Here is a 26,833-nt window from a genome sequence, read left to right on the forward strand (position 1 = left end):
TGTTCATCTCAGCCGCAGCTCATGAATTGCAGAGCTCAAGTAATCCTGAATTTGAGCAATCTTAGGCTACGTCCACACGTACCCGGGTATTTTTGAAAACGCAGATTTTTCTATGCGTTTGCACCTTTCGTCCACACGTAAACAGCGTTTTCGGTCACTGAAAACGGAGATTTTTAAAGACTCTGGCCAGGATGGATATTTTTGAAAACTCCGTTTTTGCGTTTACGTGTGGATGAGAAAAACGGAGAAAACGCAGCATCAAAGGTGTGCGCTGCTTTGGCATGTTCCTAGCAGCGTTTTCCTTCATTTCTGCCTTTACGTGTGGACGGGATTATTTTTTAAAACGAAAACGGAAAATCTCCGTTTTCAAAAAAACCCGTGTACGTTTGGACGTAGCCTTAATTCTACATTGCCATAGATGGTGGTCGAAGTTTAGGGAGAGAGTCAAAGTCAGCAAACTTCAGAGATTTTTTCCTGTCAGATTTTACTGGTATTACCGGGTACAGTTTTTATGTCACACTGGCCACTGACACATTAAAATTAAATGATACAGTGAAAAAGTGAAATCACATTAAGCAGACACAGTTAGTGTAAAGTAGGTAATCTTTATTCCTTTAAGAACTCCTGAATATACAGTAAATGAACAAGGAATGAAATGAAGTAATAATCTTAAACTTATTATATAATTATACTTAATTATAGTAATATTAGCTAACCCTTGACCCCTTTTTAGAAATATGACAGGCATTGCCATTTCTTTTCTTTCCTAAGAAAACTTTTATTAAATGATAATAATAGGTTGGGACAGATTTCTGCCAATTTCATTTGCATTTGCACTTAACATAACAAAATTACATGCTGAGTGTCTTCTGTCACCAAAAGTTATGGATGTCAATAGTAATAACTGTTTAAAATGTAAGAAAAATAAGTAAGAAAATCTCTAAATACATTAGACAGAACTTCTACAGTAGTTGCAGCTTCAATCAGTAAGTAGTCTTCACATTTGCCTTTTCATAAATGTTATATTACAGTAAGTATATTGCTTCCCAGCAGGTATTTACCAAACAACAATGAAGCGGTCCAATGACCTACTCCAAAGAGTAGTCAAAAATCCCAACTAAGTTGCATACAAAAAATACTTGATATACGCATTTTCAAAATAAAACAAAACACATAATAATATCAATATCACAAATGAGCAGCTTCAAAACGAAAGCAAAGCAAAACAAAGTCATACAGTCATTACATGTTTCCTAGGTGAATATTCATGAAAGTGCACAAAAACCTTTGTTGTTTATACTTCATACTAACATCATTCAGTGATCATTACTCAAAAAAAAAAAAAAAATACAACTTAAATTCCTTTTTGGTTATGATGCTAAATAATATTTCAGTTTTCCACTGTGGGAATCATCCTTTTAACATTTAGAAAAACAGTTACACTGACCAATACCTTGTCTTAAATCCTTAATTCACATATGCTTCTATTTTATTAAGGAGCTCTGATGCCTTGTTCAGTGCCAGCATTTCATTCTCTGATCTGAATCGTCCGTTCGGTATGTGAGGATATGGATGGCAGTTGGGATATTGAGTCCTTTTGGGATCCACTCCGAGTGTCTGCAGGTTTTTCACAATCTCAGGCAGATCTCTCAGTTGGAGGCTATAGCAGGAAACTTGTGCAGCAGTGGCTGAAATTGAGCTGCTGTTGGGGTGTTGTCCATTTCTTTTATAGCATGCTGCTATGAGAGACTTTTCCACTGCTTGATGGACCTTAAACAGACACCACTCTGTGCTCCCTCCACCAGTGTCTTTGTGAGCTGCATTGAGATCGCAGCGAGCCTGTCTACACCAGCGCCTGGCCTCTTCTCTGTCTGGCCTTGGGACATTTTCATTATGGGTCCAGAAGTTGTAGGAATGGAAACCTCTATAACCTCTAGAGAACCTCTCTCGACTATTTCTGTGATACCTGGCCTTCTGATTCCACTCTTCATAGAAGCCTCTGAAATTTGTGTTTCTGCTTGAAAAGGTCGAGCCTGCAGCTCTGGGTTTGCTGAGCTCATCAATTTGATTCTGTAAATATTTGAATGCCTCATTGGCGAGAGACTGGCAATCCGTATTTTTGTCAGGGTGCCACCTGAGGTACAGTCTCTTGATGGCTTTGTGCCTCTCCTCCTCAGGAAGCCTCCAGATCTCTGCCAAACATTTATCAATTTCCCTTTTAGCTTCCTCAACAGAGGCCGGTAAAGAATTTGTTGATGATTCAGAAGAATGTGGCACAGCTCCTGTCAGTGGTTCCAGCTCCATGCAAGTGTTTTCTTCTGGTTTTAGCGTCTTCTTCTGTGGTCCTGGCTCTATGCATTTCCTCCTTTCTGTTTTTACCTTCTTTTCTCGTTTAAACTGAAACAGATCAACACAGCTGACTTCAATGGGCTCATCTTCTCCAATATCTATTTTGTATCTCCATGAATATCGTCCATTGTGACCAGGCAGTTCTTCAACAATAACTGCATAAATGTACTTGTCATCAATGCTGTAACCAACATATTCCCCCTCCTCAAAGTTGTTGAGGACATTCATGTCCAAGCAATCATGCCATTCTTCTGGAACCTCTGTCCCAGGGGCTGCTGGACTAAAAGAGGAACTTTCAGTTTCAGCACTGTCACGGATCTGATTTTTAGCCAGAGTTTTCCGAACATCTTGCAGATCGTCACACATGAGGAGTTGTCCCAGCACTGGAAGGTGAACCGATGCAATTCTGTTCCCTAAAAGAGCATTAATCTCCTTTGTCAGTGTCATGATGACTTCATTTATTACCTTGAGAGCCATGTCATCATTGTGCTTTAAGTAAAAGGTGCATCCTTGTTGCCCTCGTTCCACAGATACATCTGTTTCTTCATCTGTTTTGGGAAGGGGCTGTTTATCGAGCCAGAGTGTTGTTTTCAATGTTTTGCAGCAGATAATTTGTATACTGCCAAAAGTCTTCTCACACATTTTAGTGGCATCCTCTTGTGTTATTTTGCCTTGAGAATTCTCTCTAATAAGACAAATTAATCCATATTTAAAGGCTCCTGAGGAGAGATGTTTATCAAACCATCCACTAAATTTACAGCCAGTCTCAAGTTCACAAAGCTGCATCTCTGATTCCACAACTCTTTCCTCTGTGAACTCAGACAGCATCTTTGGCTGAAACTTCTGAGGCAGCAGTTGCAACAGCTGATGATGCTTGTATTTGTCGTTGCCCAAATGACATTCACTGAGTTTCTGAAGCAGCAGGAACTTGTTCTCCAGCGCTTCTTCCAACCTTTTGGTCTCAAACACTGTGTCGTTGTAGCAGAGTGTGGATGATGGGTATAATTTACCATCTACTGCAGGAAGATACAGAGTCTCAACATTTTCAAGAAGCGTCTGGTTTCCCTGAGCACTGATTAACTTAAACAACTGCTCAACAGCTCGTTTCACAGTTATCAGCTGGTTCAAATGTAGTTTCTGTTTATCACAGGAATCAGCGTAAACTGCTGCCAAAACATTACAATATTGCTCTGCAGTAGCTTCGTTCTTCACACCAATTTTCTGAAAGAACGGTGCATACACTGCATCTTCTGGAGTAATCTTGTACAGATATGGTCTGAAGTCCAGATCATAGGAGAGCGACAGACACACGTCATCAGGCCTCATAAGTTTTGTGTCTTTTTCAACCAACACAACAGGAAGACCAGCCAGCTGGTTTCCTTCAAATCTTTTTGCTTGCAGGTAAGTGTACGAACTTCTGAACACTTTAGCTCGTGTTTTGATCAGCTGGTCAGTTTCACATGGTGACTGACAGATGTTTCTTATGTTACTGGTTACACAGTTTGGAGGTGGTTCTTCATGAGCTCCTGCATTTTTCATCATCTGCATAAGTTTCTGTGCTGTATAAAATGGTAAGTGAATAATTGGCATTGAGGTCCAAATCAAATCCTGATGTCCTGGATTTTTTTCAATCAACGAGCCTCTAATTTTAACAGTAGTTCCTTCAGCAGCAAATGGTTGGTGGTAGTTGGACAGTTCTTTTCGAATATTAACTGGAAAAATGAATTTGATGTCAGCAATGCTTTCCAGCAAACTTTTGTTGTTGTCTTTGACATCACATGCTTTATTTAAGGCTTCCCTGAAAAGTAATGATGATTTCAGTTTCAGGTCTTCAATTTTTCCTTTTCCTTTTGCTTCTGATTCCAGCTGGTACGCGAAATTTATTATTTCATCGTTTGACACAACATGCTTCATTCCAAGTTTTCTGACCAGCTCTTTTGCCTTTTCTGGTGCGTACCGGTAATCATTTCCTTCACACAGCTCAGTCCAAAATGTCTCAGGAACAAATCTCTCGTGGGGCAACATTCGTTTGTACAGCTCCACACTCTCATCAAAGTAGTATGATGCAGGCTCTAGTCTACCTTGGGAACTACGAATCAGTTTCACTGTCTTCAGTGAGGAGATGATAGTTTTCTTGTCCTCTGAAGAGTAATGTAGTGAGAGCAACAGCTTGAGGCTGTGAAGAATCTGTGTCTCTGTGAGTTGGTGTACAGCAGGCAGTATAAACTTCATGAAATACTGCAAATCATCCAGGACCTGAATGTTGACTGTTTCTGACAGTGTGTGGTTCTCAGAGTTGAACTTGAGAAAAATGCTGCCGGTGTTGGGCAGGTTGAACAAATCTGGAAATTTCACTGAATAAAAGCTGTTGAGAACGTAAACCTGTTTAGGTCCATCAACCCTCACTCGTTCACCATGTGTTGTTTCAAATATTGGTAAGGATTTGAGCTTCCTCACATACTCTTTGCTGACTTTGGACTTGGATAATCCTGATTGCAGGAACATCTGAAACTCTTTCATATTATCATTTGAAAGGTGGGAAAACTCTGAGCGATTAATGTTGTACACTTGATCCAACACTGAGCTTTCATCATCTACATCGAGAAGCTCATGCTGTAGACATGAACGTACCTCTCGGTCCATTTTAGAGAAGAAAACATGATCAAAACTCATAAAACCAAGTTTGAAGAGGATGCCTGATATGTGTTTCTGTGAGGCAAACACAACACTTGACATGTGTTTCATTGTTTGCAGGAAGAGCTTGTTGTTCAACCTTGGACACACAACAGGTAAAATGTAGCAGTCGCTGAAGAGTTTCATCACATCACTTAGTGTCAGACTTGACTTGTCATCGCTAGATGTTGGTAGTTTAATTTCACTTGTTATGAACATCCAAAGTGATTTCAGCCACTCCAACATTTTCTCATTTGGGACATGAAGACCACAGTGTGGATCAACTTCACAGTTCTTAAGAAGATGCTGAATTAATGGTTTCAGATATTTTTCCGAGCAGGGTAATGTCATTTTTTGGATGAGTTTTAAACTTTGAAGAAGTTTAATGTGGACTTTGTTTGTCTGATAGTCTGCAAATGTTTCCTCACAGCCAAAGAAGAGATTTGCATATCTTGATATCCACTTGGGTGACTGGGAGTTGAAAACTGTCAATACTTTATCTCTTGTGAGAAGAAGTGGAAGCCCATCAAGTAAATTTGAATTGTCTTGGGTGACCTTTTCTGAGGAGAAATTTTTTAAACAAAAACTCAAGAGCTCTGAACATCTTGTTTCATCTTTGATCAAAGTGGCACTTATGGGTAAAGGTAAATCCTTATCTGTTTGGGTTGGATCATTGAGAGGTTTTGCTCGTAGAAAAGTCTGCACAGAGGAGGGACTGACCTCTTTCACTTCAACCCCAGCAGATCTGAAACTTTTCCAAATCCTCTGCATGTTTGTGGAATAAGGAACCAGCTTCATTCCAAGATCTTCCAAGATGGGCATCAGCTTGTAGTTTGTCAGGTTTGTCAGATAAGGGTCCTCAAGTGAGTCTGTTTCACTGACATTACACCAGTCAAATGAGTATTCTTTAATTTTTTTATCTGCAATTTTCCGTGTTGAGCTCTTCATCACAGGGATTACATCAAGGCCTTTTTCTTTCAGTGATCTGTATACTCCATGTATCATTTCATGCCAGTCTGGGCAAACATCCTTGGACACAGTTGGCCAAAAACACAAGTATTCTGTACTGAAACATGAGCCAATAAATTTAAGGGAAACTTTCTTGACTGCAATGCTGCGCCTGATGTAATGCAGGAGATCTGCATAAAGCGGAGCAATGACGTTCTGTTTCAAAATCTCATTCCAGTTTGATTTCTTACTCTTCCCATCTTCTTTCCAAAGGCTTCTCCTGGCAGAATCAACCTCAAAGTTTCCATTGACATGTACTGGCAGTCCAGTTTTCCCTGGCAAAGGAAGTGAACAAAAGGCTTCTCCTTTAAAATCCATGATGCTGGATCCCTTTGTGTTCACACGTGCAGCTAATGATGCTTGGGGAAGTTTTTCTGATAGTTTTAAATCGTAGCTGTCTTTGAAGGAGCCAAATTGTTCTGCAACAATCCACTTACTTTGTCTTTTATCTGAGGTGGAAATCACAGTTTCATAGAAAGTCTTTTGTGTTGCTGTTTTGTCTGATTGCAGTGCATTTTGTAGATGTTTCACAAAAGCATCTTTCTCGTCCCGACTTTTCTGTGGCAGATTTTTTTCAACCTCAAAGATGGTTTTAAGTCCTCCTGAATAGTCACTGATTTCATGGACTTTGATTTTGCAGATGTTTTTCAGAAAGAGAATTAGTCCTTCAGGATCTTCAGACAGGGCAGAGCACAGTTCTTTCATGTCGCGGTCAGTGACTCCTTGCTGTGATATTTTGGAGGTATTTGCATTTGTACCCATTCTCAGAGGTAATCTGAACATGGTGCCGTCTTTAAGAGAAAATTTGTCTGGAAGAAAGGATTTGTAGACATCTACGTACATTTCTTTGAAAGTGTCAGCGAGTTTATAGCCAATGCCATATCGCTGGTTATTTGAATGATTTTCAATGTATTTTTGATTGGGGTCAGAAATGCAAAGTACTTCATCTCCTGTAAGGATCGAAGGGCAGTCAGTCAGATGGTAAACAGAGTTGAATCCAACTCCGTACTTGCCTATCTTCCCTGGGGTGCTGTGCTTTCCTCCCTCTCCCAGCTGTTGAATTCCCTTAATGTCAGCATCAGAAAACACTTTGTTGTTGAACACACAAAGTGCTGGACCCTGGAGATTGTTCCATTTCTTCCCAAATGTTTTTTCTTTTCCATGTTGTCTTTTGTCCCAGATGAAGTGAATTTCTGTTGCTTCTGCATCATCAGCATTTTGGATGAGCTCTTTAAGGATATCCTTCTTTGATGGATAGGCTGAAATTATGTTTTTAATACGAACAGTCAGCTGTTCCTGCTGTTCAAAGTCAAAAGCAAATGGTGACATGTCATCAACTATGTGGTTTTCCAGAGTATGATGCCTTGTTGTTTTGATTCCAAGGTGGCGAGCCATAGCTCGTGGGATATTCTCGTGACATAATGTGACACCTGAAGTGAGTGGCATCCATGGGCTGTCATTGTAAAATAGCTCACTAGCAAACTGCAAAACTCCATGCTCATTGGGTATCAAACAGTCATCTGTGATTTTGACTTTGGCCTCAAATATCCCTTTGATTAAAATTGTGAGGCAAACTAAGAGATCACTCTCTGTTAGGGGCTGGTTTCCATGTTGAGCTTTTAATTCCTGCAACACAGTTAGAAACTGAGTGATCGTGAATTGTTTTTCAACACCTATACATTTCCAGAGGTTCCTGAAGCTTGTGAAGGCAGCTGGAAGTACATGGAGATAGGGCTTTGCTTCAAATTGCCCGTTCTCAGCTACACGATCAACATTCACAAATGTATCACCAATGAGGATGAATGGAAATGAATTTGCTTGTTGTGAAATGTAAGTGGTATTTCCAGAGTCACAGATCCACTGATCCAGACACGTATAGCACTCAAATGCTATTTTGTAAAGCATGGATCTGTCAATGGAGTGTGCTTGTTTGCTTCCTTCATGCAGCTGCTGGAGCACCACCTCTGGCTTCGGAGTGCTGTTCACGCCCAAGATCTTTAGGACTGGATCACTGTGGTGTATTTTCAAATTACTATTATTCAGCACTGGTTGTGTCATGTTAACAAGAAGGGAGCATTTGTCACTAAAAACATCAGTGGGCTTTTTAAGTGTTACATTTCCTTCCATTTTTGCATCACCAGGTGAATATGCTGGAAGAAATGCAGTTGTCCTCAGTGTTTTCCAGTGGTGAGAGCCTTCATCATAAATGTGATTCTTCATCAGTTCAAAAAGGCACTTCAAGTGGACAAATGCTTTCTTTTTGTCAATGCTCCAGGTTTTATTAATTGTGCCTGCTTTCTCTGTGATGTCTTCCAATGGGAGATGGTCATTTGCCATACCAAGTTCCAACAAACGCTGAATCCTTTTTGGAGATCTGTAGTCATTTTCGGATCCATCAAGCAAGCGTCCCTCTTTTGGTTCAAAAAGACAGGCCACTTTCCCTGTAGGATTCACAAGTTTCCTGACATGTTGGAGCTGTCCACCCTTTGTGGGTATGCATGGATAGCAGAGCAGCAGATTGTCAATTTCTTTGATATGAAGGTCAATAGCATGCAGCACAAGGGTATCTCTACTCTTCGAGTCCATTGTAGTTAGGTTACTGAACACTGCTTCTCTGTAGAACTTCTCCCAGTTCCAGGTCCTGTTTTGTAAAACCTTTTCTAGGCCAGCCTGTTTGAAGCTATTTCTCAGCCAAAGTGGAAGAGGAACAACATGATTGGGTCCTTTTGCATATTTCTGACAAACTTGCACTGCAAGGTCACCAATCTTTTCATCATTTTCAATGCTCTCATGTAGAAATATGGCATTGTTCATTGAGAACCATTGTTCTCCATCACTAAAGAGCTCTGGACCAACAGAGTCGTCAACAATGGTTGAGTAAAGTGCATCCACTAAAGGCTTGAAAGTTTCAGTCACTTTCTCTCTATCAGGCCAAAAGGTGTGATAACAGTAACTCACCAGCTGCTTATTTTCTGACATTTTCTTTAGTGCCTTGAGTACAGTAACATATGCTGTCACTACTGGATCCTGAAGGAGAGCTTTGTTCCAGTCATTTTTCACTCCAGTTTCCCACAGACCTTTTCGGTTGCTTGTCACAGCAAATGTGCCATTTACATTGACAGGAAGACCCGTGTGAATGGGAAGAGGAAGGAAGCAAAAGGCCTGTCCAACAAGTTCTGTTTGTAATGTGGTGAATTTTCCAGTTTCTGGATCGTTTTGCAAAGGCACAGCAATCCCTCCAATGGGCAAAGAGAAACTGGCCTGCTTGTTTTTGTGAATGGCCATTTTAAAGGACTCATCTGTCCCAAAGCAGTTGTACAGGAGCCAGAGCTGAACTTCATTTTCATTAGACTGCTGACTGGATATTTGGATAATTCTGACTGTGCAAGATTCAATTAGTCCTTTGCATTTACCATCAAGTTTCATCAGTGATTTCTCAGCATGACGTTGCTTGGACACACTGGTGTCATCAGGAATCTCCATTGCACTCACAGTGGTTTTGGACACAGAGAAGATGGTCTCTATTTCGTTTTCTGTTGGTGGAGTTGATCCATTGTGTGGGATATTTTGGAGGGATAATGTAATGATGTTCTTTAAAAAAAGCAGATGGGTTTGTGAATTCTTAGAAAAGAGATGTTGAAAATCAAGGATATGGGGTTTTTGATACACATTTGTGCTTATTTCTGATTTGACAACTTCTTCTTCACTTCGGAAAGGTAATTTGATCAGAGTGCCTGGATAGGGTTCAGGAGGACTTTTTCGAGTGAAATTACAGTCAAAAATGTTTTCATATGATCCAAACTGACCAGGAAAACAATGAAAGAGTCGCTGTTGAGAGAGATCCAGCTTGAGTCCAGGATTTGATTTATGTTTGATATGCTTTGTGAGATGAGTAACATTTGGATCAAGTATGAGGAGAGTGTTGCCACTAAGGATGGAGGGGACATCTGTCACATGATACACAGTGTTGAATCCAAGTCCAAACTTTCCAATTTTTTCCACTTTGTTTTCCTTTGAGGCTGAGCCAACTCTGACAATATTTTTCCAATCCTCGGCTGTGAACTGCTCATTATTAAAAGCCCAAAGACAAGGTCCCTGACAAAGAGCCATGTCAGGGTCAATCAGGCTTTCGGGGGCATCTCTGTGTACTCTGAAATCCACCAAGAACTTGCAAACATCTGCCCCAGCGTCCTCTGCATTCTGGATGAGCTCTTTGAAGATGTCACTGTCTTCATCGTACTCTTTAAGAATGTTTTTTATCCTCATTGTTATTGGTTCAGATTGTCCACACTGCTCTATTCCTATCTCCTCTGGATCAAGGATGTGGGTACTGAGAAAACGAATTTCCAGCCATTCAGCCGCTGCTTTTGGGATTTCCTCATGTATGACATAAATTTCCTCTTCTCTGCAGTTTAGTTCTTTCAGTCCATTTTTGCTTACATCACAGAAAAGAGCTGTTGATCGTGGTTTAAGGGTAAATTTTCCTCCCTCAGCAATGACTGGCACTGGGATGTCATCCTGAACTGTTTTCTTCTCTTTCCAGAGCCAGTTGAGAATTTCTATTGACACTTTGACCTCTGAGGAACTTGCAAATGGCGGTTGTCTTGCTTCAATTGTTTGCTGGATGGAGTACAGAATGCCCAAAATGTCTTCATTGGAAAGTACTTTTCTCAGGCCAAACCTCTGGAACAATGTTCTGTATGGCAAAAATTCACTTGGCACCTTCCCAATGTAAGAACTCAGATCTAGATTATTTGGGTATTCAAGAACCAGATCCTGGGGTGCAACAAACTCGTTCTGGGCCCATAGCCAGCATGTCTCATTGCCCATCATTGTAACAAATACAGAGACATTGTCTTGCATGTGTTTGTAAATGCTGTGCAGCTGTCTTTTGAAGTCTACATCTGTGTCAGGATTAGCCATTTCCAGTGCTTTTGATTTCAAGACTGAAAGATTTTCAATCACTTTTTCAGGTGGTGGTAGGTCTTTGAGACCAAGTCTGTTGCTAACTCTGTCACTGAGCTTCCCTGTTAGTGGCATTACATGTCCAACAATGTCCTTATACACAGAATGTCTTATTTCATTTGGGCAAAACAAACAATACTTCTGAGATTTATCACTGAATTGTTTCTCACTTCCAGGTTGTTCACATGGGATCCATTTTAGCATTTTGAGGCAATGAAGCTGTCTGTGAGAAAACTTTGTCAGTAGATCATTACTTTCCAACATTTCCAACAGAACCTGAGCTCTTCTCAGAGCCTCAGTTTGTGAGTTCACACACAGTTTGTCAGTCAGCGTGGCAGCATGTAGCAAATGTTCAGGTGAGACATCCATCTCTTTATTCAGTAATCCGATTTCTGTTAAGCTTTCCAGCAGCTGCAGTGAATGAGTGTATGAAGGCGGTGGAAAGAAGTCTGACTCAAAGATGACTTTAAAAGTCTGAATTCTTGGATCAAAAAAGTCAGATGCCTTTTTCAGCTGTCCATTCACCTCAATGAAGCTCAAGTCCTTACAGCTGCATTTCAGGGATTCGTTTTGTGAGAAAAGCACCTTACCATGCTGTAAAATCCAAGTCATTGTTTTGTTAGTGTTGTCACTGCTGCAAGCGCCTTTCCTTATGCTGTCAACAAGAACATTGGCTGCTTCGGCGGTGTCCAAGAGATGAACTTTGAGCAGCTGTAACAGTCTGCGGTCAGTCTCAGTAGAACACTGGATTATGGAATCAGGCATAGGGAGCTCTGTTGGTACTGTTAGGCCTGAGATCAGAAGCACAGCTTGTTTCGATTGAGCTGCAACACTGAATCCTTTCATGGTTTGAAACAAAGGCAACCTCAAGAGAAAATCTTTCTCTGTATTTGAGAGAGAATCCAGATAAGAGAGATAATCTTTCAGTTCTTCTCGTGCTGTGTAAGAGGCAGATTTGAGTTCTGTGACAAGATGCTGGAAATCTAAATTCATCAGGACCTTCAAAACACTCCTTGGAGATGGGCACAGCACATACGAGTCAAGGTCTACATGCTTGAGCCACTCATTTCCTCTCACCACTGTGCCACCAACTTTGTTCACCAGCTGAGCTATTTGGTCTGGCAAACTCAGCTGTTTACTTTTCTGAAAGATCAGGGTTGTGTTCTGCTTTAGTTTTGCTACTGATACAGTCTGACTGCCAGACAGAGGACTAACTGGTATTAGAGGTATGTCAGTGAAAGGACTTAACTCATTAAAATGACTGTTGAGAAACCTCCAGAATTCTTGGAACCAGTCTAAAGGTGGATGCTGAATGTTGTTGTTGTCCCATGCAACAAGGTTCTTCCCTGTCTGCTTCCAGTCTGGTGGCAAATATCGTCTTGCATATTCAGCCAAATGGGATGCATCAATGTTGGTGATCTTGAAGAAATCTGAAGAGCAGATTAAAAAGATTTTTTTTTAAAGTTAAGAATAAATGTGTGTGCTAAAATGTGTAGCTGTGTACAAATGACTCTGCATTGTTTAAAATTACTTTCACTTACTTCTTCTGGCCAGTTCTTTCAGATGTGCACTGCAGGCTGGAGTCAGATCATGTGGGATGAAGAAGGGTTTACAGAATGGCAGCAAGACTCTATAAAAAAGTGCAATGGATTCTGTCAAACTGTTAGGAGTTCATTCAGTATAGAAATATTCCTGAACCTTCCAAATATTCAGTTACAATCAATATGTGAATAACACATAAAAATGGCAACTTTAGTCATGATAAATATAACATTATTTTAAATATTGATAGATGTATGGAAACCCTACCTTGGACATTCATGGCTGTCAATCAAAGCAGTGTCTTCCTCTTCGTATGTGAAATATCTGAAAGAGCCATCACTGAGTGGAAGGAGCTGAAGACCCTCAAGTTCTTTATATTGTTCATCCCCTAAAATGTACTCCAAAAGACTGAGTTTGTCATCTTTAGTGATGTTATCCACACCGGTCCTGTGGAGAATGGCCCTGAGGAATGCTGGAGTCACATGTTTTAGGGTAGTAGGGTTTGGGTAGGCCTCATTTATAGCCCTTGCAACACTAGCTGGTAAAGTGACAAGATTTTCTCCACATGACACTAAAGCCCTTTTAATGGCAGACAATATGTTGGTGCTTGTTGGGCCATTGCAGGGGAAAACAGCTTCTGATGGAGAGATAAACTGTCTTTCATCTTTAGCAAGAGAGAGGATGGCCACGTTCTGTCTGAATAAGTGATGAAAAACATCCAGAGTGAGAGCATGCCATTTTTCTTTGTGTTGTATCTGAGTGAGATCTGGCCACAGATTGTACACAGAGGAAACAGGGAGGATAGATTTTTGGGCAAGTTTAATGGCATCTTGAATGATCTTGATGTATGCTTGTGGAAACACCTTCTTCATCAGCATTTCATTCCACAAAGCATGTTCATCATGTCTCTGGTCTTCCTCTTGCCATTTGATGTGTCTTCTATTGTCTGTGAGGCCAAAGCATGCATTGACATAAACTGGGAGTCCTGTCTTATTGGATTCATTGTTTGGAAGGGGGAGAAAGCAGCTCAGTCTGCTCTGGCTACAGTCTCTCTTCTCACCACAGGGGAATGCCAGGTCAACTTGAGGTAAAAAGCTCAACTTCTTTGTAAGCAAATCAAGATCTTCTGCAACGCCCTCTTTCATGGTACATGTTGTCAGAAGCCACTTTGTCTCTTTTTGGTCTTTTGAACTCACAGTTATAACTTTGAACCTTGTTAGACCCTCAGTGATTGACTCCTCTTCTGGCTCTAAAACATCATCTGTGGGGACTGAAGATTTCACTTCAAGTCTGGTGTTAACAGCTCCATCTTCACTAATATGTAACAAGGACACGGAGGTGACATTTTTCAAGAAGAGGAGGCTCAAATCTGCATCTGCAATGAAGCTATCAAAAAGCTCAACCACTTTATCTGAGTCATACAGATTATCAGAAATCTCTGATGCTTCATTGCGTAAAGGAAATCTAAAAATTGTCCCATTGAAGTGCTGATCCTCCATGACAACTTTTGACCATCCATGGTCACACACATGTGAGACTATATCTCTAAATGGTTGAAACTGATCACGCATATTCAGCAGAACTTCTTGGTCTTCAGCATCATCCAAAGACCACCAAAACCCTCCATTTCTCTCTCCAAATACTTTTTCTTGGGGATCCATCATGCCAAGGTGGCCTGAACTGAATATACTTGGAACATCTATGAACAAAGTAAAGATATGCTACTGTCAATTGTTTATTTAAAAAAACATTACTCTTATCAAGTGTGATAACTATACATAGTTTCACCTGTTATGTGGTAAACAGAGTTGAAGCCGATTCCAAACCTCCCGACTTTGTTCGGGTCGTCACGCTTGACACTCCTTCCAGCCATCTGAATTCCTCCCCAGTCGTCCTCAGTGAATGCGGCATTGTTGTAGGCATAGAGAGCAGGACCTTCGTAAAAATAAAACATTCTCATGGATTGGTGATAATACATAAAAAAAGAAAAAGAAAGACTGAAAAAAAGAGTTATCCCCCCCCCCAACAATCTATTTTCCTTATTGTCTATTTTTGTTCTTTTTAACATTTTTTCATGTAAAAGTAAAAGAAACGTTAGAAACATATGTTTTATAGAAAAGGTTTTTTATTTATTGTTAATCAATCAATACCTTGAAATTTTCCCAGTTCTTCAGTCCAAAGGCTTTCAGTCCCATAGCTTCGCTCATCATGGATGAAAACCACTTTTGTGGCTTGAGCATCATCTGCATTTTGAATCAGTTCCTGATTGACCAACAAAACCAACTATTAACATTAGACAGCCAATGGAAGCTAGTAGGGCTGCAAAAATTCATCAAGTAATTTAATTCTAAAAAACATTCGACACAAATTCTTCTATGCTGTGTTTAACGCAAGGCTCTGTAGCGCGCTCATTTTCCAAAACAACGTAAATGCTAGCTTTTCAAAAACACTGATAACACAATAGCAGCAGTGATGTTGATGTTGGCACAGTTTAATGTGGAGCCAGAGTCTGTTTACACAGAGCAAAGAGTCAGAGCCATTACCAAGAACGGTGAGGTCAGGATGAGCGTCCAAAACAGCAGGGCTGTTCATGTAATTACCATTAAAACCTTTACTGGAAAAAAGCTCCTGGGAGTTTAGTCTGACACCAGACTGGTAAAATCATGATTTAATTTCATAAAAGCGATACCTTCAGCAAACAGGGGTGAGGCTAAAGGGGGAGATGGGGTGTACCTGACCTGAGGGTTTTTAAACTTACCCTTTAATAATGTCAGAAAATCTTCCAACAAGACAGAGTAAAGGTACATTTTTATTCCTTAGTTTACTTTGTGATTGAGATTTGAGATTTTTATATATCTTTTGCATTTAAGAAACTGTTTTCTTTAAAAGCTAAAATTTCAATATAGATTTTATTTTATTTATTTATTTTTTACAGATCTTGTATGCAGTTAAACTTTAAAACATTGCAGTATGTAAAATTGAAACCAATGCACTGCTGGTTCTTTCTCTTTTGATTATTTATTATTGCTCATTAATAAGACAAAAGTATTTCTTATCAATTACTCGAATAATCAATTGAATAATCGATAGATTACTTGATCCCTAAAATAATTGATAGCCGCACCCCTACAAGCAATTTTTCCTTACTTTAGCAGGAGAGGTGATGTGAACAATGGTTTTGTTCCAAGAAGCGTCCCATCTCTCCTGTGAACCAGCATACTAAACCCTGAACGTGACTCGTTTAAATGGGATCTAGCCCTGCTTTAATTAGCCATTTAGGTTTCCTACTGTAACATCATATATTTTGAATTATTTAAAAAACAAGAATTGGATGCACAAGGTTGAATTTATTTTAGATTTTCTCTAATCCACAGAAGGCCAAAATATAACATATAATATATATATTATATACATACAGTAACTTAAATCTTTTAAGTGCTACTGAAGGTTCTACAGTGTCTTTTACAATGCCAAGGCCTATTAAATTCTTATCATCATTATTAAATCATGACTGGCTATAACTGAAAGTTTACAGGATTTACATTTATTTCTTACAGACCTTGGTCTGTGAGAAGACCCAAAGACCCATTTCTGCCTCGCCCTGGACTTAGACGGTGCTAACAAAGAAAAAAAGCACCTGCTCCAAAATTGGCACCTTCTGCTCAACTAAAATTTGCAGCTTCCCACAAGGACAAGCCAAATACATTCAGGAGAAAAGTTTTATAGTCAGACGAAAACAAAGATTCTGGTATTTGGCCACAATGAAAAGCAGTGAAGCTGAGTCTTTCAAACCTAAGAACAGTGTGCCAGTTTGTCAAGCATGATGTCAATAGCTTCATGCTTTGGGGCTGTTTTGCTATGGTACTGGTACATTACACGAAGGGGATGGAATATTGAAAATTGACTTCTTCAACTTTACATCCAATCAACAGTCAGACAGTTAAAATTTAAACACCATTGAGTGTTCTAACATGACAATGATCCTAAACGCACATCAAAACCGGTTTTGAGATGGATAAAGAAGGCTAACTTAATATATATCTTTGACCCTTGGTGGATTAGGGGAAATCCAAAATAAATCCAAACTTGGGCATACAATTCTTAGTTTTCAAAGAAAAATTTATCCTGACATTCATGCCCCTGTGTATGTAAACTTCTGAACACAACTGTATACTATTAGTGTTGAATTGTACTGTATTATATTTTCACATTTTCTTCCAACATTAAAGCACACAAAAAAGGCAACTGAGTATGTAGAAGAACCCTAATGTACATGGTGCTTATGTGGTGCAAGTGGTGCAAAACCTCAGAAAAAACAGAATTATAGTAATGCTTGCAGTCAGTTTGCAGTTTACATCCATGTTTCCAATAATCCACTAATTTGATCCCTATCCAAGTCAAGCATCTAGGATAGAGAATGTTGTTTGCGGTACAGATCTTGAAGCTCAAAAAACATGTTACATGTGCTCACGTTTGACCTGTAAAGCTGATTCCACACACAAGTTTATAGCTATGATAGCCAAAAGAGTTTTAAATATATTTGTTACTAAAAAGAAACTGTATCCAAGCAGCAAAAAGGTTCAAATAGTCGGACAATACTCACAAGGTACACATCCAGGATTAGTGTTGCAGTATTGAACAATAGCCAGAAAAGTGTTTTTTTTTTTAATATTATGTTACTGTAAACCAGAAATTTGACCCTTTGGATATAAAATATCATCATTTCCTAAAACGTATCCATTTGTGTGAAATTTGGTCAAAATTAGTTTATGAGTTCTTCACACTATGAAAGTTGGACAGAACCACAGTGACATTAGTCATTGACGTCTGTTATGAGGCCACAATCTTAGTGTTTTTTTGCTGTCATTATCTTGTTATTTTTTGGAAACCGGGTGCACAATGGTGTATCTTACTGTGAAAATAGTGTTTTTTAATAACAAGGAGTTAGCCCGTTAGCACAGACTAGATAACCCTCCTTTGTGACAGTTTAAATGATCACATAATGATTTATTTAAAAGTTATTTACAAAATGGACTTCATGTTTTTTTATCAGCAAGGTACAAAATGTCAAAATGAGTAACTGAGACAATTCAATCATTAGGAAAGCATTTACTGATCAGAGCCAAGGGACAGTTTTGAAACCGGATTTCTAAAGGACTGAAAATCCTTTTGCAACCCTATGAAGTACTTTAAGAAGTAACTGATGAAATGGACTTTTGGCAAAACATTACACCAACCTTCAAAATTTGTCCACCATCTGGATATCGACGTAGAATATCTTTCAAGTAGTCAATGAAGGGCGGTGCTGTGGCCCCGAAAGAAGTCCTATAAAAAAGCAACAGTATCAGCAGAGAAATTAAAAAGCACCGAGTTTGAATTTAATTTAAAACAAAGTGAGTCCTCCTGATACACTGATTATAGGAAAGAGCTAATATTAAACAAGCTTGTGTATTTTACTTGTATTCTTAGCCATAAAGTTCTCAACTTTAAATCAGATAACAGCTTGTGATGAAATCAGAAGATACTTTATGGGACAATAAATTGAAAAGGGGCAGGTACTTGATGTAATTTGGATGATAAAACGTTGAATACGAACTTTGCATTTAGTATGTAATTGTAGGGAACTGGTTACAAATGGAGATGAATGAAGATGTGCACTCAAAGATTATTAAAAACATTTCATATAGTGATTCAAATAATTACAGACTGAGCAGTAATTCAATTCAATAAATAATTTGACCTACAAGTAAAATGAGAAAATAACATTGGCGCCAAAAATCATATTAATATGTATCAGCACTTCCTACAGTACTATAGAGCCACACATTTTTTGCGTACAGTACTTCCTACAGAAATACTGTTCTGTAGGAAGTGCATAACAGTATTTCCTATTGTTTTATATACAGTAGGAAGAACTGTATACATAACATTAAAGTAAAATCAAAGTAACTCACCGAGCTTTCTTTTTTGCTTTCAGACTCATTGTTCCAGGGTTGGTTCCTGTAAGAAATTAAGGGTATTGTGAGCAGAACAAAGTCATATAACATATCCTCTTGAGAACCAGCCTATTCGTTTATGTCCTCTGTAATAGACATTTGTTTTTTGGTCTATATCTTTTGACTTATTTGAGATATCCCACTAAGTCCTGATGTACTAAATAGAGGACATTCTGGGCTTTTTATTGATATCTCATGTGTTTGGGTGGCCTCTAAGAGGAAGGAAATATACACGATCGCTGAATAGCAGCCAACTTCCTGTTAATCAGCTAGAATTTAAAAAATCAAATATCAGCTGCCTACACGCTGCACTGTTTTTAGATACAATGCAATACTATGCAAACTAAACTATGAATACTCTAAGTTGTTTTATTATGTATGTTGCATTCTTGTACAGCACTTTGGTCAACGCTTCTGTTGTAATTAAATGTGCTATATAAATAATTAAACTATTAAACTATTAAAGAGCCACACTTTGTACATATCTGTACATCCTTTAAGGAGTACATTATACTAAGTAGGTAACTGCAATACCAATGATATTAAAAGATTAAAATCATAGTACCTCGCTTATGAAAGTGAGTGGTCCCATCTGGTCCAGTTAAAGTAATGATCCTACACCAGTCTGATTTATATAAAGGCTGCTGATGGCCAATCACAGCGTGGCACGTGGACTTCTGCTCAGGTTTTGTCTCATTTTCGCCCTTATTCTGTTAGAAACGAAACCGAAATAAACAAAAACAGCCACATTCTTCAAATGTTCTGAGTGAAACGAAACTTTCAGAGCATCTCGTGAAACTCATTCAGAGCTTCCCAGTGAGGACAGTTGTCCCGCCGCTCGCTAGATGATGCTGCAGCCCGTTTTTATCAGAAAACGGGCTGCAGCATCATCTCAAAGGAAAACGATAAAATGTAGACGACAGTGTTCCGCCGTTATTTAACTCTGGTTAATATGGTGTTTTTACCGCGTTCGCACGAAAAGTACTTACATTCAAGCACATTGCTTAGGAAGGATGAGAACGGTATGTGAAAATTGTTGTTTGTGTGCTGCTTGCGTCCTCAAATATCTTCCGCATTGTTTAAAACCAACCACGGCCTACAATAGTTGGTAGGCTGCTAAGTAAGCTAGTGCACATACTTGTTATATTCGCACAGGTCTTGTTGTCGCCTATTTGGCCGACAAGGAGCGCTAATGCGATCATAACCTATACAACATGCCCAAAAACCGATGAAGGATATCCGGCTTATATTTCACCTGAAACAGCGATAAAACTGTTTGGTCAGTAAGCAGGGGGGGCATCGATTAAACAGTGCGTTTCCCCCACAAAAAATAACAATAATTATGTCATGTTTGTCTCTCAGATGCTCCCATCATCTGTAGGACCGTGAAAACCCCTCCCCTGCTGCTGTGGGCGTAGATGGCACCATGCTGGATAACACCGGTGATCAAGTGGAGCAGCAGTCTGGGCGCTGCTCAGACTGTGGGTGCAGTTTTAATCTTTCACATCCTGACTCTGAGCCTGATTCCGATGACACTCCTGCCGATCCTAAACAGCAGAATAAAACAGACAGTTCTTCCAAATGCCCATCCTGCCAGGCAGGCAGCAGCCCCCAGAATGGACGCCGGCCACACCGGCGCATCCGCCTGGACCCTCACAGCTGCAGCCTGTGCTCCAAAACCTTCATCTCTTCCGCTCACCTGACCCTTCACCTTGCTTCTCACAATAAGGAAAGGAAGTTCAAATGTAACACCTGTGGCAAGTTCTTCCATCAGTCCTCCCACCTAATGGCACACAAGATAATCCACAGCGGAGACAGGCCGTTTAAATGCCCAGATTGTGGTAAGACCTTTGGGCGCGCTTCACACCTGAAGACCCACCGTCGACTCCACACAGGCGAAAAACCTTTTAAATGCACTTACTGTGACAAGTCCTTCACCCAGAAGGCTGGGCTACTGGCACACGTTCGTCTGCACACCGGGGAGAGACCATACAAGTGCGAGCAGTGTGGCGAGGGCTTTCGCTCTTTGTCACTGCTGCTCTCTCACAAGGCTCAAGAGGCTTCCGGACAGGCCAAGTCACTGTCGCCACCACCGCTCAGCCAGCCTCAGAAAACACAAACCAACGGCGAAGATCTGAAATGCGGTGTCTGCTGTCGCACTTTTGTCAGGTCATCTTATATCAGGCTGCACATTCGCCTCAACAAAGGACAGAGACCTTATCACTGCAAAGTGTGCAACAAGACTTTTGTCAAACTGGAAACATTTGTGAACCACTGTGACAAACACCTGAGACAGAAAAAGGATAAAAATAAGGGGGTGGAAGACAAAGTCGTCAAACCTCCCCTGTTTGTTCCGCTCTCCAGGCCTTCTTCTCCTGAGTCCTTACCTGCTCAGCAGCTATCCCAGGAGGTCAACACACGCTCCAGAGCAAAAGCAAAGATTAAAACAGAGCCATAGCCAGAAGGAGAGCGTCAGCTGAGACAGAGATGGTGGCAGTAGTGTAATGTTGGTGTTTTAAAAGGTTAAATGTTTACAGATGATGGTAAGAAAGGGACAAACACCAGATTGGTAGTTGAAACAGTTCCAATTTTTATTTAATTTATATCAATGTGAGTTCACTAATTGTTATTTTAAGATGGTGATTTCCATTGTGAGCAGTTATCTTTAAGCACTATAATATTTTTATTGAGGTATCTTTTAGGCTAATGTTTGTAACATTTCAGAGGCGTACATTGTTCTGATCTTACAATGTTAAAATGAAAAAAAAAGGTCATATCTTAAACCATTGTAATTTATGGTTTTCATTAATCTGTTCTTCTAAATGCATAAAAGCCTAGTGGCATGTATGTACAAACAATAAAAAATGTAAGTTAAATGCTTATTGTAAAACAATATGCCATTTGATGAAAAGTAACCTAGTGTGACTCAACTTTGTCTTTTTTTTGCACCTCAGTAAACAAAAAAAACAACAACTGATGTTCCAGCTGTGCGACACAGTGCTGCTTTATGTAAAGTACTTTTGCCCTTCAATAAAAATGAGCAGTAAACGTGCTCTTAGGGTGGTGTGATTGCAGCAATCGGGCTCATCACTATGATAGCAGGCATTCCTCTGGCACATTCATTGCAACATGTGAGCAACACACCAGTCCGCTTCAGCAGCAGTCTCACAGCCGAACAGTTTAATTTTATTAGACTGTTTTTCTATTTTAGATCTTCACCGGTGATGAGCGAATATGTGTCACCTCCACATGGGGAAACTCTTTGTTCCAGCCTAAGGACAGAGGGGAGGGGGAAACAGCAAGTGAACAACTTTATGGGCAGGGTTAAGTTAGGAGGTTGTGCAACAACAATGCAAAAGACAAACAAAAGACCCTTCCAAAGAACACTCATATAAAAAGTAATAAAGAAACCTTCCAATTCCTTATAATCAATACATATCTCAGATAAAGTGCATATAGTAAATGAAGATGTTTGCCTGGGAGTTGTCTGGATTGTCTGTGCTCCCTTTAATGGTCCAGTGCAGGGTAACGGTCATGTGGCGCCTCCAGACAGGATTTCTCTGGAGGACAATGGTTCCACTGATCGAGTCTCCTGCGCATACACTTACTGGCCTGTCTACCATGAACAATGTCTGCTTCCAGTGTGTTGGCCTGTAGGGAAAAGGGACTAGTTAGTATAAAATCATATTTAACTAATTATGCATCAGATTGTTTTTGTGCTTTTCATGTTTTCACCCAGAGTTGGGGCCGGTGTTTAGCTCCACAGTTGCGCCTCCTGCCTCCAGGCTCTCGAAGCAAACAGTGAACCAGGCGGTGAATCCATGGAAAGCTCCAGACTTCTCCACACAAAAATGAAACTGACCCTTCATTTCCTGAGAAACGAAACAGTCAAGCATTAGTAATAAAATCCAAGTTGGCTCATTTATAACTTTCCCATAAATAAAAAATGACCTCGAGATCTCCCACTTGTAAAGTGTACATGTCGAGGGAGATGACATCACAAGGAGCAGCGAGGCAGTCACATGGTTCAATGATGTGGCTGAACTTGGGCTTGGTGAAGAACTCCTGCTGTGCCAAAGGCCTCCAGAAACAAAAGTATTTAGCACAAGGGTAAAATGAATTATCAGTGTACTCGTAAATTATTCTAACCTTATATATTTCTAGCCAATATGTGATGAACTCTGATATATAAAAATGTTAAATGCAGGAGCATCTTAACCTCCAAGTGCATTGTATTTAGTCAGCTAAACAAAATATTATTGTAAATACTGATGAACAAAAAACAAGTCCCCAGATGAAAAAGTTTCACGTTAGATTTCAATTGCAACATTAAAGATAAGTCAGTTATCCCTATTTCTGTATTGTAAAGCGCTATATAAGTAAACCTTATTTACTTGTTACAGAAATTTGTGGTAAAAAACCTGGCTATGTTACATTGTAATTGTAATTTACATACATAAAACTGATGATGCCAAATTTTGTGTTATTATTTCAAAATTACAACTTGCAAGATAATAACCTGAAAATCTGACATATCACTTTTCAGTAATGGACACAAGCTTTCATAGTTTGGTCCTAATACTGCCAGGTTTTTTTATTTTACACTAGTGGAAATGTAGTAATGGGAACACACATTAAAAGAGTGATCACTTACATTTTGGGGCTATTTATCACCAACCTATCAATATTCAATCAATAAAAGTAATTTCACTTTGTACTGGTGACAAACTACAGCAATTCCTACGTTTAATTGATCGGGCAGCGGGACAGAACAAGAGCTGAAACTGACTCTTCATTTCCTGAGAAGTTTAAAGTTCTAGAGCTCTAACGTGCTGCTGACATGGTAGAAACAGCAACACAGACAGCTCACTGAGCAGTAATACAGAAATATATTTATTGTACTGCTCTGTGTGCTTGTGATGATCAAATCACCAGAGTAGAGTTTTTGAAGAAATAATCTCATATTATTTGCAGCTCCAGTGCTGCATTTTGCTCTCATCGTTTTATAATCTTTACATATTGAGGTTAGATGCTCTTATATTGTTGATATTGTCCCTGATTGCACCATGCTGTCCACAGCTGATTTTGTGTGGAAAAAGAATGATGTGTAAAAGACTTTTTGTGTGAACGTGCACAGAGCCTGAAGCAGAAAGACTGGCTGTTGATAGCACAGCATCATGAAGCCTCTTATCTCAGACTGGGGTTTTAGTTTCTATCAAGCCAGCTAAATCAAGAAAGCCTGGATGTGTTGAACTTGCTTTGCAATATAAGTGTTTAAGGCAACGCATGAACTGGCACAAGGCTGTCTCTCAGATATGAATCAGAGAGGATGATTCATTCAAAGCTGGCCATCTAGTGGTAAAACAGATTTTAACACAAGCACATAAAGTAGGAAATCAGCCATTACTGGACTTAATAAAACAAACAAACAAACAAACAAACAGACAAACAGACAAACAGACAGACAGACACATACATACATATACACACACACAAACACACGCATATCTGTAAGTGACAGGACATTCCTCACTGTCAACTGTGAACTAATGGCTCTTACTGAAGAGGAGTGAAGTCGAGGCCATATGGCCGCTCCCAGAAGGCCATTTTCTCGGCATAATAGCTGTCGGCCTGACATGGCACAAAGGTGAGGGCCGCAGAGGAGGGCCATATCGTGCCACCATCTCTAAGCCAGCGGTCCCTGGCCAGCAGAACTGACTCCACCATGAACTCAAACTAGAGCATGGGGAAAAGGCAAAAAAAAACAACAACGAAAGAAGCAATGTGGTATAGTAAAACCTGAACATGGGTAAGAGCAGAAAAGGATGTCCCACAACAATGTATTTTTTTAAAGTAGCAGGACAGGAAGTGTTATAATTACCAGAAGGCAGTTACCCATCCACTCAGAAACCAGGACGTCCACCTGTTCAGGCAGCTCGATCTCCTCAGCCCGCCCCTGAAGCACCGTGACCACCTCATCATAGCCGTTCTGCTTCACCAGCTGCCTGGTGTACTCTGCCATTGAACTCGCCTCCACAGCATACACCTACAACACCACAGATAATCTCCTTCCGTGCACTCTATACATCATGCTGTTTCCTCAATGCAGCAACACTCTTTGTCCAGCAGATGGAAGTAGAAGTACACCAATGTTCAATACCTAACTGGTGATTTTGCTCCTCTAAGTAACCACATTTATGTGAAAGATTTTACTTTTGGACCCTTAGATTCTAATTCGTTTTTGTTATTTGGCAGGAAACTTAAACTTAACTCACAATATATGCAGATTTTTCCTCATTATTTAAAAATGAATGCAATCTCATTTCATTTCAATCTGATTTCATTTCTCCTTATAACACAAAATCCAAGATTCAACATTACCATTGAGGGGCGTGCCAACTGAGCGCAGAACAGACTGATGATGCCAGTCCCACAGCCGAGGTCCATTACCCTCTTGCTGCTGAGAGAAGCACTGTTGCTGAGAATAACCTGCCGGTATGCCTCAGTGCGGCTCTTGTCTGACAGCATCTCCAGGTGAAGCCTCTGTGTCGTGAAACATGACTAAATGAAACACAGTGCCTAAAAAAAATGTACGTACAGCAAACTGACAGGTAGCCACTGGCAGTTTATTTAATGCTCAAAAGTTAGACATTTTTTTAACTATAATAAAATACTGATCAAAGCAGTGATCAGTCACATAACTGTGCCCCTGTTAAACCTAACTCTTTATAAAGAAAAGTGGCTTCATAAAATAAAACGTTAATTTCTAAATGGCAATATGAAATAAAATCAGACATATAAAATTTGCTTGAATTAAACAAGAGTTTTTGATAATTAATCGACTGATAAATAAACGACTCCAAATGGGATCCAAATAAATTCCCAAAACACAGCAGGGTCTAGTTACATGCTTTCCCCCCTTGTTTATCAGGGGTAATGCATTCAAGAAAAGGCTTACATGTGTATATTTGGAAATCAGGGTCTAAAAGCAATCTTTTATCTATTCTGAGCATGGTTTCCCAGCATCTCAGGAGTAAATATATCACTGGAAACTCTGAATCATGCACCACTGAGGACCATCATCTTAAACCAGCACAGCTACATTGCAGGGTAGTGTCGACAAAAGACGATGCTTAGACGCATGGCTGCTTAACGCGCTGGGAAACAGTTTATACTCGCATATTATGATCAAATCATCATTATCTTCAAGTTCATGATAATAATCTGGACATATGCAAAGCAATACACTTCTTTAAAATGTCCAACCAGCGTTCCATAATTGCCAAAGTATTCTTCATCTTGCCACGGGTCTTCTATTGAGGGGTCCTCCTCCTCCTCCCCTGCAGCATCCTGGCTCATGTAGCTGGCAGGGACATAACCTATGACCCCCTGCAGCTCTGCCCACCACCACTCTGAGGAGGGCTTCGCGTGCACGAGCAATCTGTCCCCTCTGCTGAAACTAAGCTGTGAGACCAAAAAAAAAAGTCACACGGTTATTGCTGATACCCCCACCTCCCATTTTAAGGCTAGGATCTCGGAGGTCTGCGGGTCTCTCTGACCTGATCGGTGCTACTTCCAGTGAAATCTGACCGGGCAACGTACTCCTCACAGGACGCCTCATCCTCATCCTCCGTCTGCATATTTGCTTTTGACACTTTCGCTGGTTGTTTTTCTCTAACAAACAAGCCAAACCATTTCACGTGCAGAGCAACTAAAAAAAACTACAAAAAAACCCCCACTGTGTGTTTAGAGTGAATCGAGCGGCGAAACTCCTACTTTCAGCTACAGCGCGCACTGCAAACACTTCCTGTTTCGACGTAAGGTTGCGTTATCAAGCCTTCACGTGCTGTCGGAAGTTTCGAAACTGTAAGTTCATCTCAAACGAAATAACACGACATTTAACCCTGCATTTACTGCATTGTGCACCAAATATTATTAAGCTTCATTATGAGATACGTTGGTCTTCATATTCGGTTTGTTTCACAGTTGCATTTTCGTCCTTCTTCTGGTGTCATATTCACTTCTATTTCCAAATGGCCTCTATGTTAATATCACGTTAAGTAACTGGCCGACTTGAAGCTTGTGTAAAGCGACCCTTCACTGAAAGTTTCCTGAAAGACCAAAGAACAGAATTTCACAATTTCCTGGACAAAATGTTTGACTTAAAAGAAAATGACTTGAGGGTATAAAAAAATGTATTTTTGATCTGCACGCTTTTCCCGTTGCCTCAAATTTAAACATTAGGTTCTTGATTAAAAATAACCCTGGACCATTCATGCAAATACATTAAAAAAAATTTT

At 39.9% G+C, this 26,833-nt stretch overlaps 3 protein-coding genes across 4 annotated transcripts; 1 reads left to right on the forward strand and 2 right to left on the reverse strand.

The window, feature by feature from the left end:
- Positions 1 to 479: 479 nt before the first annotated feature.
- On the reverse strand, positions 480 to 19,162 carry LOC146556926 (sacsin-like). Its single transcript, XM_085250701.1, has 8 exons — positions 19,099 to 19,162; positions 18,492 to 18,537; positions 17,775 to 17,862; positions 14,688 to 14,799; positions 14,326 to 14,472; positions 12,805 to 14,236; positions 12,537 to 12,625; positions 480 to 12,425 (listed from the first exon to the last, which is right to left on the reverse strand). The coding sequence occupies exons 2-8, from the start codon at positions 18,518 to 18,520 to the stop codon at positions 1,468 to 1,470; spliced, it is 12,855 nt and encodes a 4,284-aa protein (XP_085106827.1). The 5' UTR covers positions 18,521 to 18,537; positions 19,099 to 19,162; the 3' UTR covers positions 480 to 1,467.
- Positions 19,163 to 19,395: 233 nt separating this feature from the next.
- Positions 19,396 to 21,452, forward strand: LOC146556927 (uncharacterized). Of its 2 annotated transcripts, XM_085249780.1 has the most exons (3): positions 19,402 to 19,555; positions 19,689 to 19,812; positions 19,896 to 21,452. In XM_085249780.1, exon 3 carries the CDS (start codon positions 19,960 to 19,962, stop codon positions 20,989 to 20,991), a length of 1,032 nt encoding a protein of 343 aa, XP_085105906.1. In that variant the 5' UTR covers positions 19,402 to 19,555; positions 19,689 to 19,812; positions 19,896 to 19,959; the 3' UTR covers positions 20,992 to 21,452. The 2 variants fall into 2 exon arrangements, with proteins under 2 accessions (XP_085105905.1, XP_085105906.1); XM_085249779.1 differs by lacking the exon at positions 19,689 to 19,812 and having other exon boundaries at positions 19,396 to 19,555.
- A 77-nt stretch (positions 21,453 to 21,529) lies between these two features.
- prmt2 (protein arginine methyltransferase 2) lies at positions 21,530 to 26,438 on the reverse strand. The gene is made up of 9 exons (XM_085249778.1): positions 26,093 to 26,438; positions 25,800 to 25,997; positions 24,915 to 25,076; positions 24,415 to 24,579; positions 24,094 to 24,269; positions 22,485 to 22,614; positions 22,269 to 22,405; positions 22,010 to 22,184; positions 21,530 to 21,805 (listed from the first exon to the last, which is right to left on the reverse strand). Exons 1-9 carry the CDS (start codon positions 26,171 to 26,173, stop codon positions 21,773 to 21,775), a joined length of 1,257 nt encoding a protein of 418 aa, XP_085105904.1. The 5' UTR covers positions 26,174 to 26,438; the 3' UTR covers positions 21,530 to 21,772.
- Between the last annotated feature and the right edge of the window lie 395 nt (positions 26,439 to 26,833).

This window comes from Mchenga conophoros, linkage group LG16 (assembly GCF_057382185.1).
Source record: "Mchenga conophoros isolate Kocher_MC1m ecotype Shallow Benthic linkage group LG16, M_conophoros_male_GT1.1, whole genome shotgun sequence".
Lineage (NCBI taxonomy): Eukaryota > Metazoa > Chordata > Actinopteri > Cichliformes > Cichlidae > Mchenga > Mchenga conophoros.

Coding starts and splice junctions, on each gene's coding strand:
- LOC146556926 (XM_085250701.1), bottom strand. CDS start 18,520: ATGAGTCTGAAAGCAAAAAAGAAAGCTCG. Junction 17,863..18,491: donor AAAGCAAAAAAGAAAGCTCG/GTGAGTTACTTT, acceptor GCTTTTTTATAG/GACTTCTTTCGGGGCCACAG. Junction 14,473..14,687: donor AGAACTGGGAAAATTTCAAG/GTATTGATTGAT, acceptor ATTTTTACGAAG/GTCCTGCTCTCTATGCCTAC.
- LOC146556927 (XM_085249779.1), top strand. CDS start 19,960: ATGCTGGATAACACCGGTGATCAAGTGGAGCAGCAGTCTGGGCGCTGC.
- prmt2 (XM_085249778.1), bottom strand. CDS start 26,173: ATGCAGACGGAGGATGAGGATGAGGCGTCCTGTGAGGAGTACGTTGCC. Junction 24,270..24,414: donor GGATGGGTAACTGCCTTCTG/GTAATTATAACA, acceptor CCCATGCTCTAG/TTTGAGTTCATGGTGGAGTC. Junction 21,806..22,009: donor ACAATCCAGACAACTCCCAG/GCAAACATCTTC, acceptor CTCTGTCCTTAG/GCTGGAACAAAGAGTTTCCC.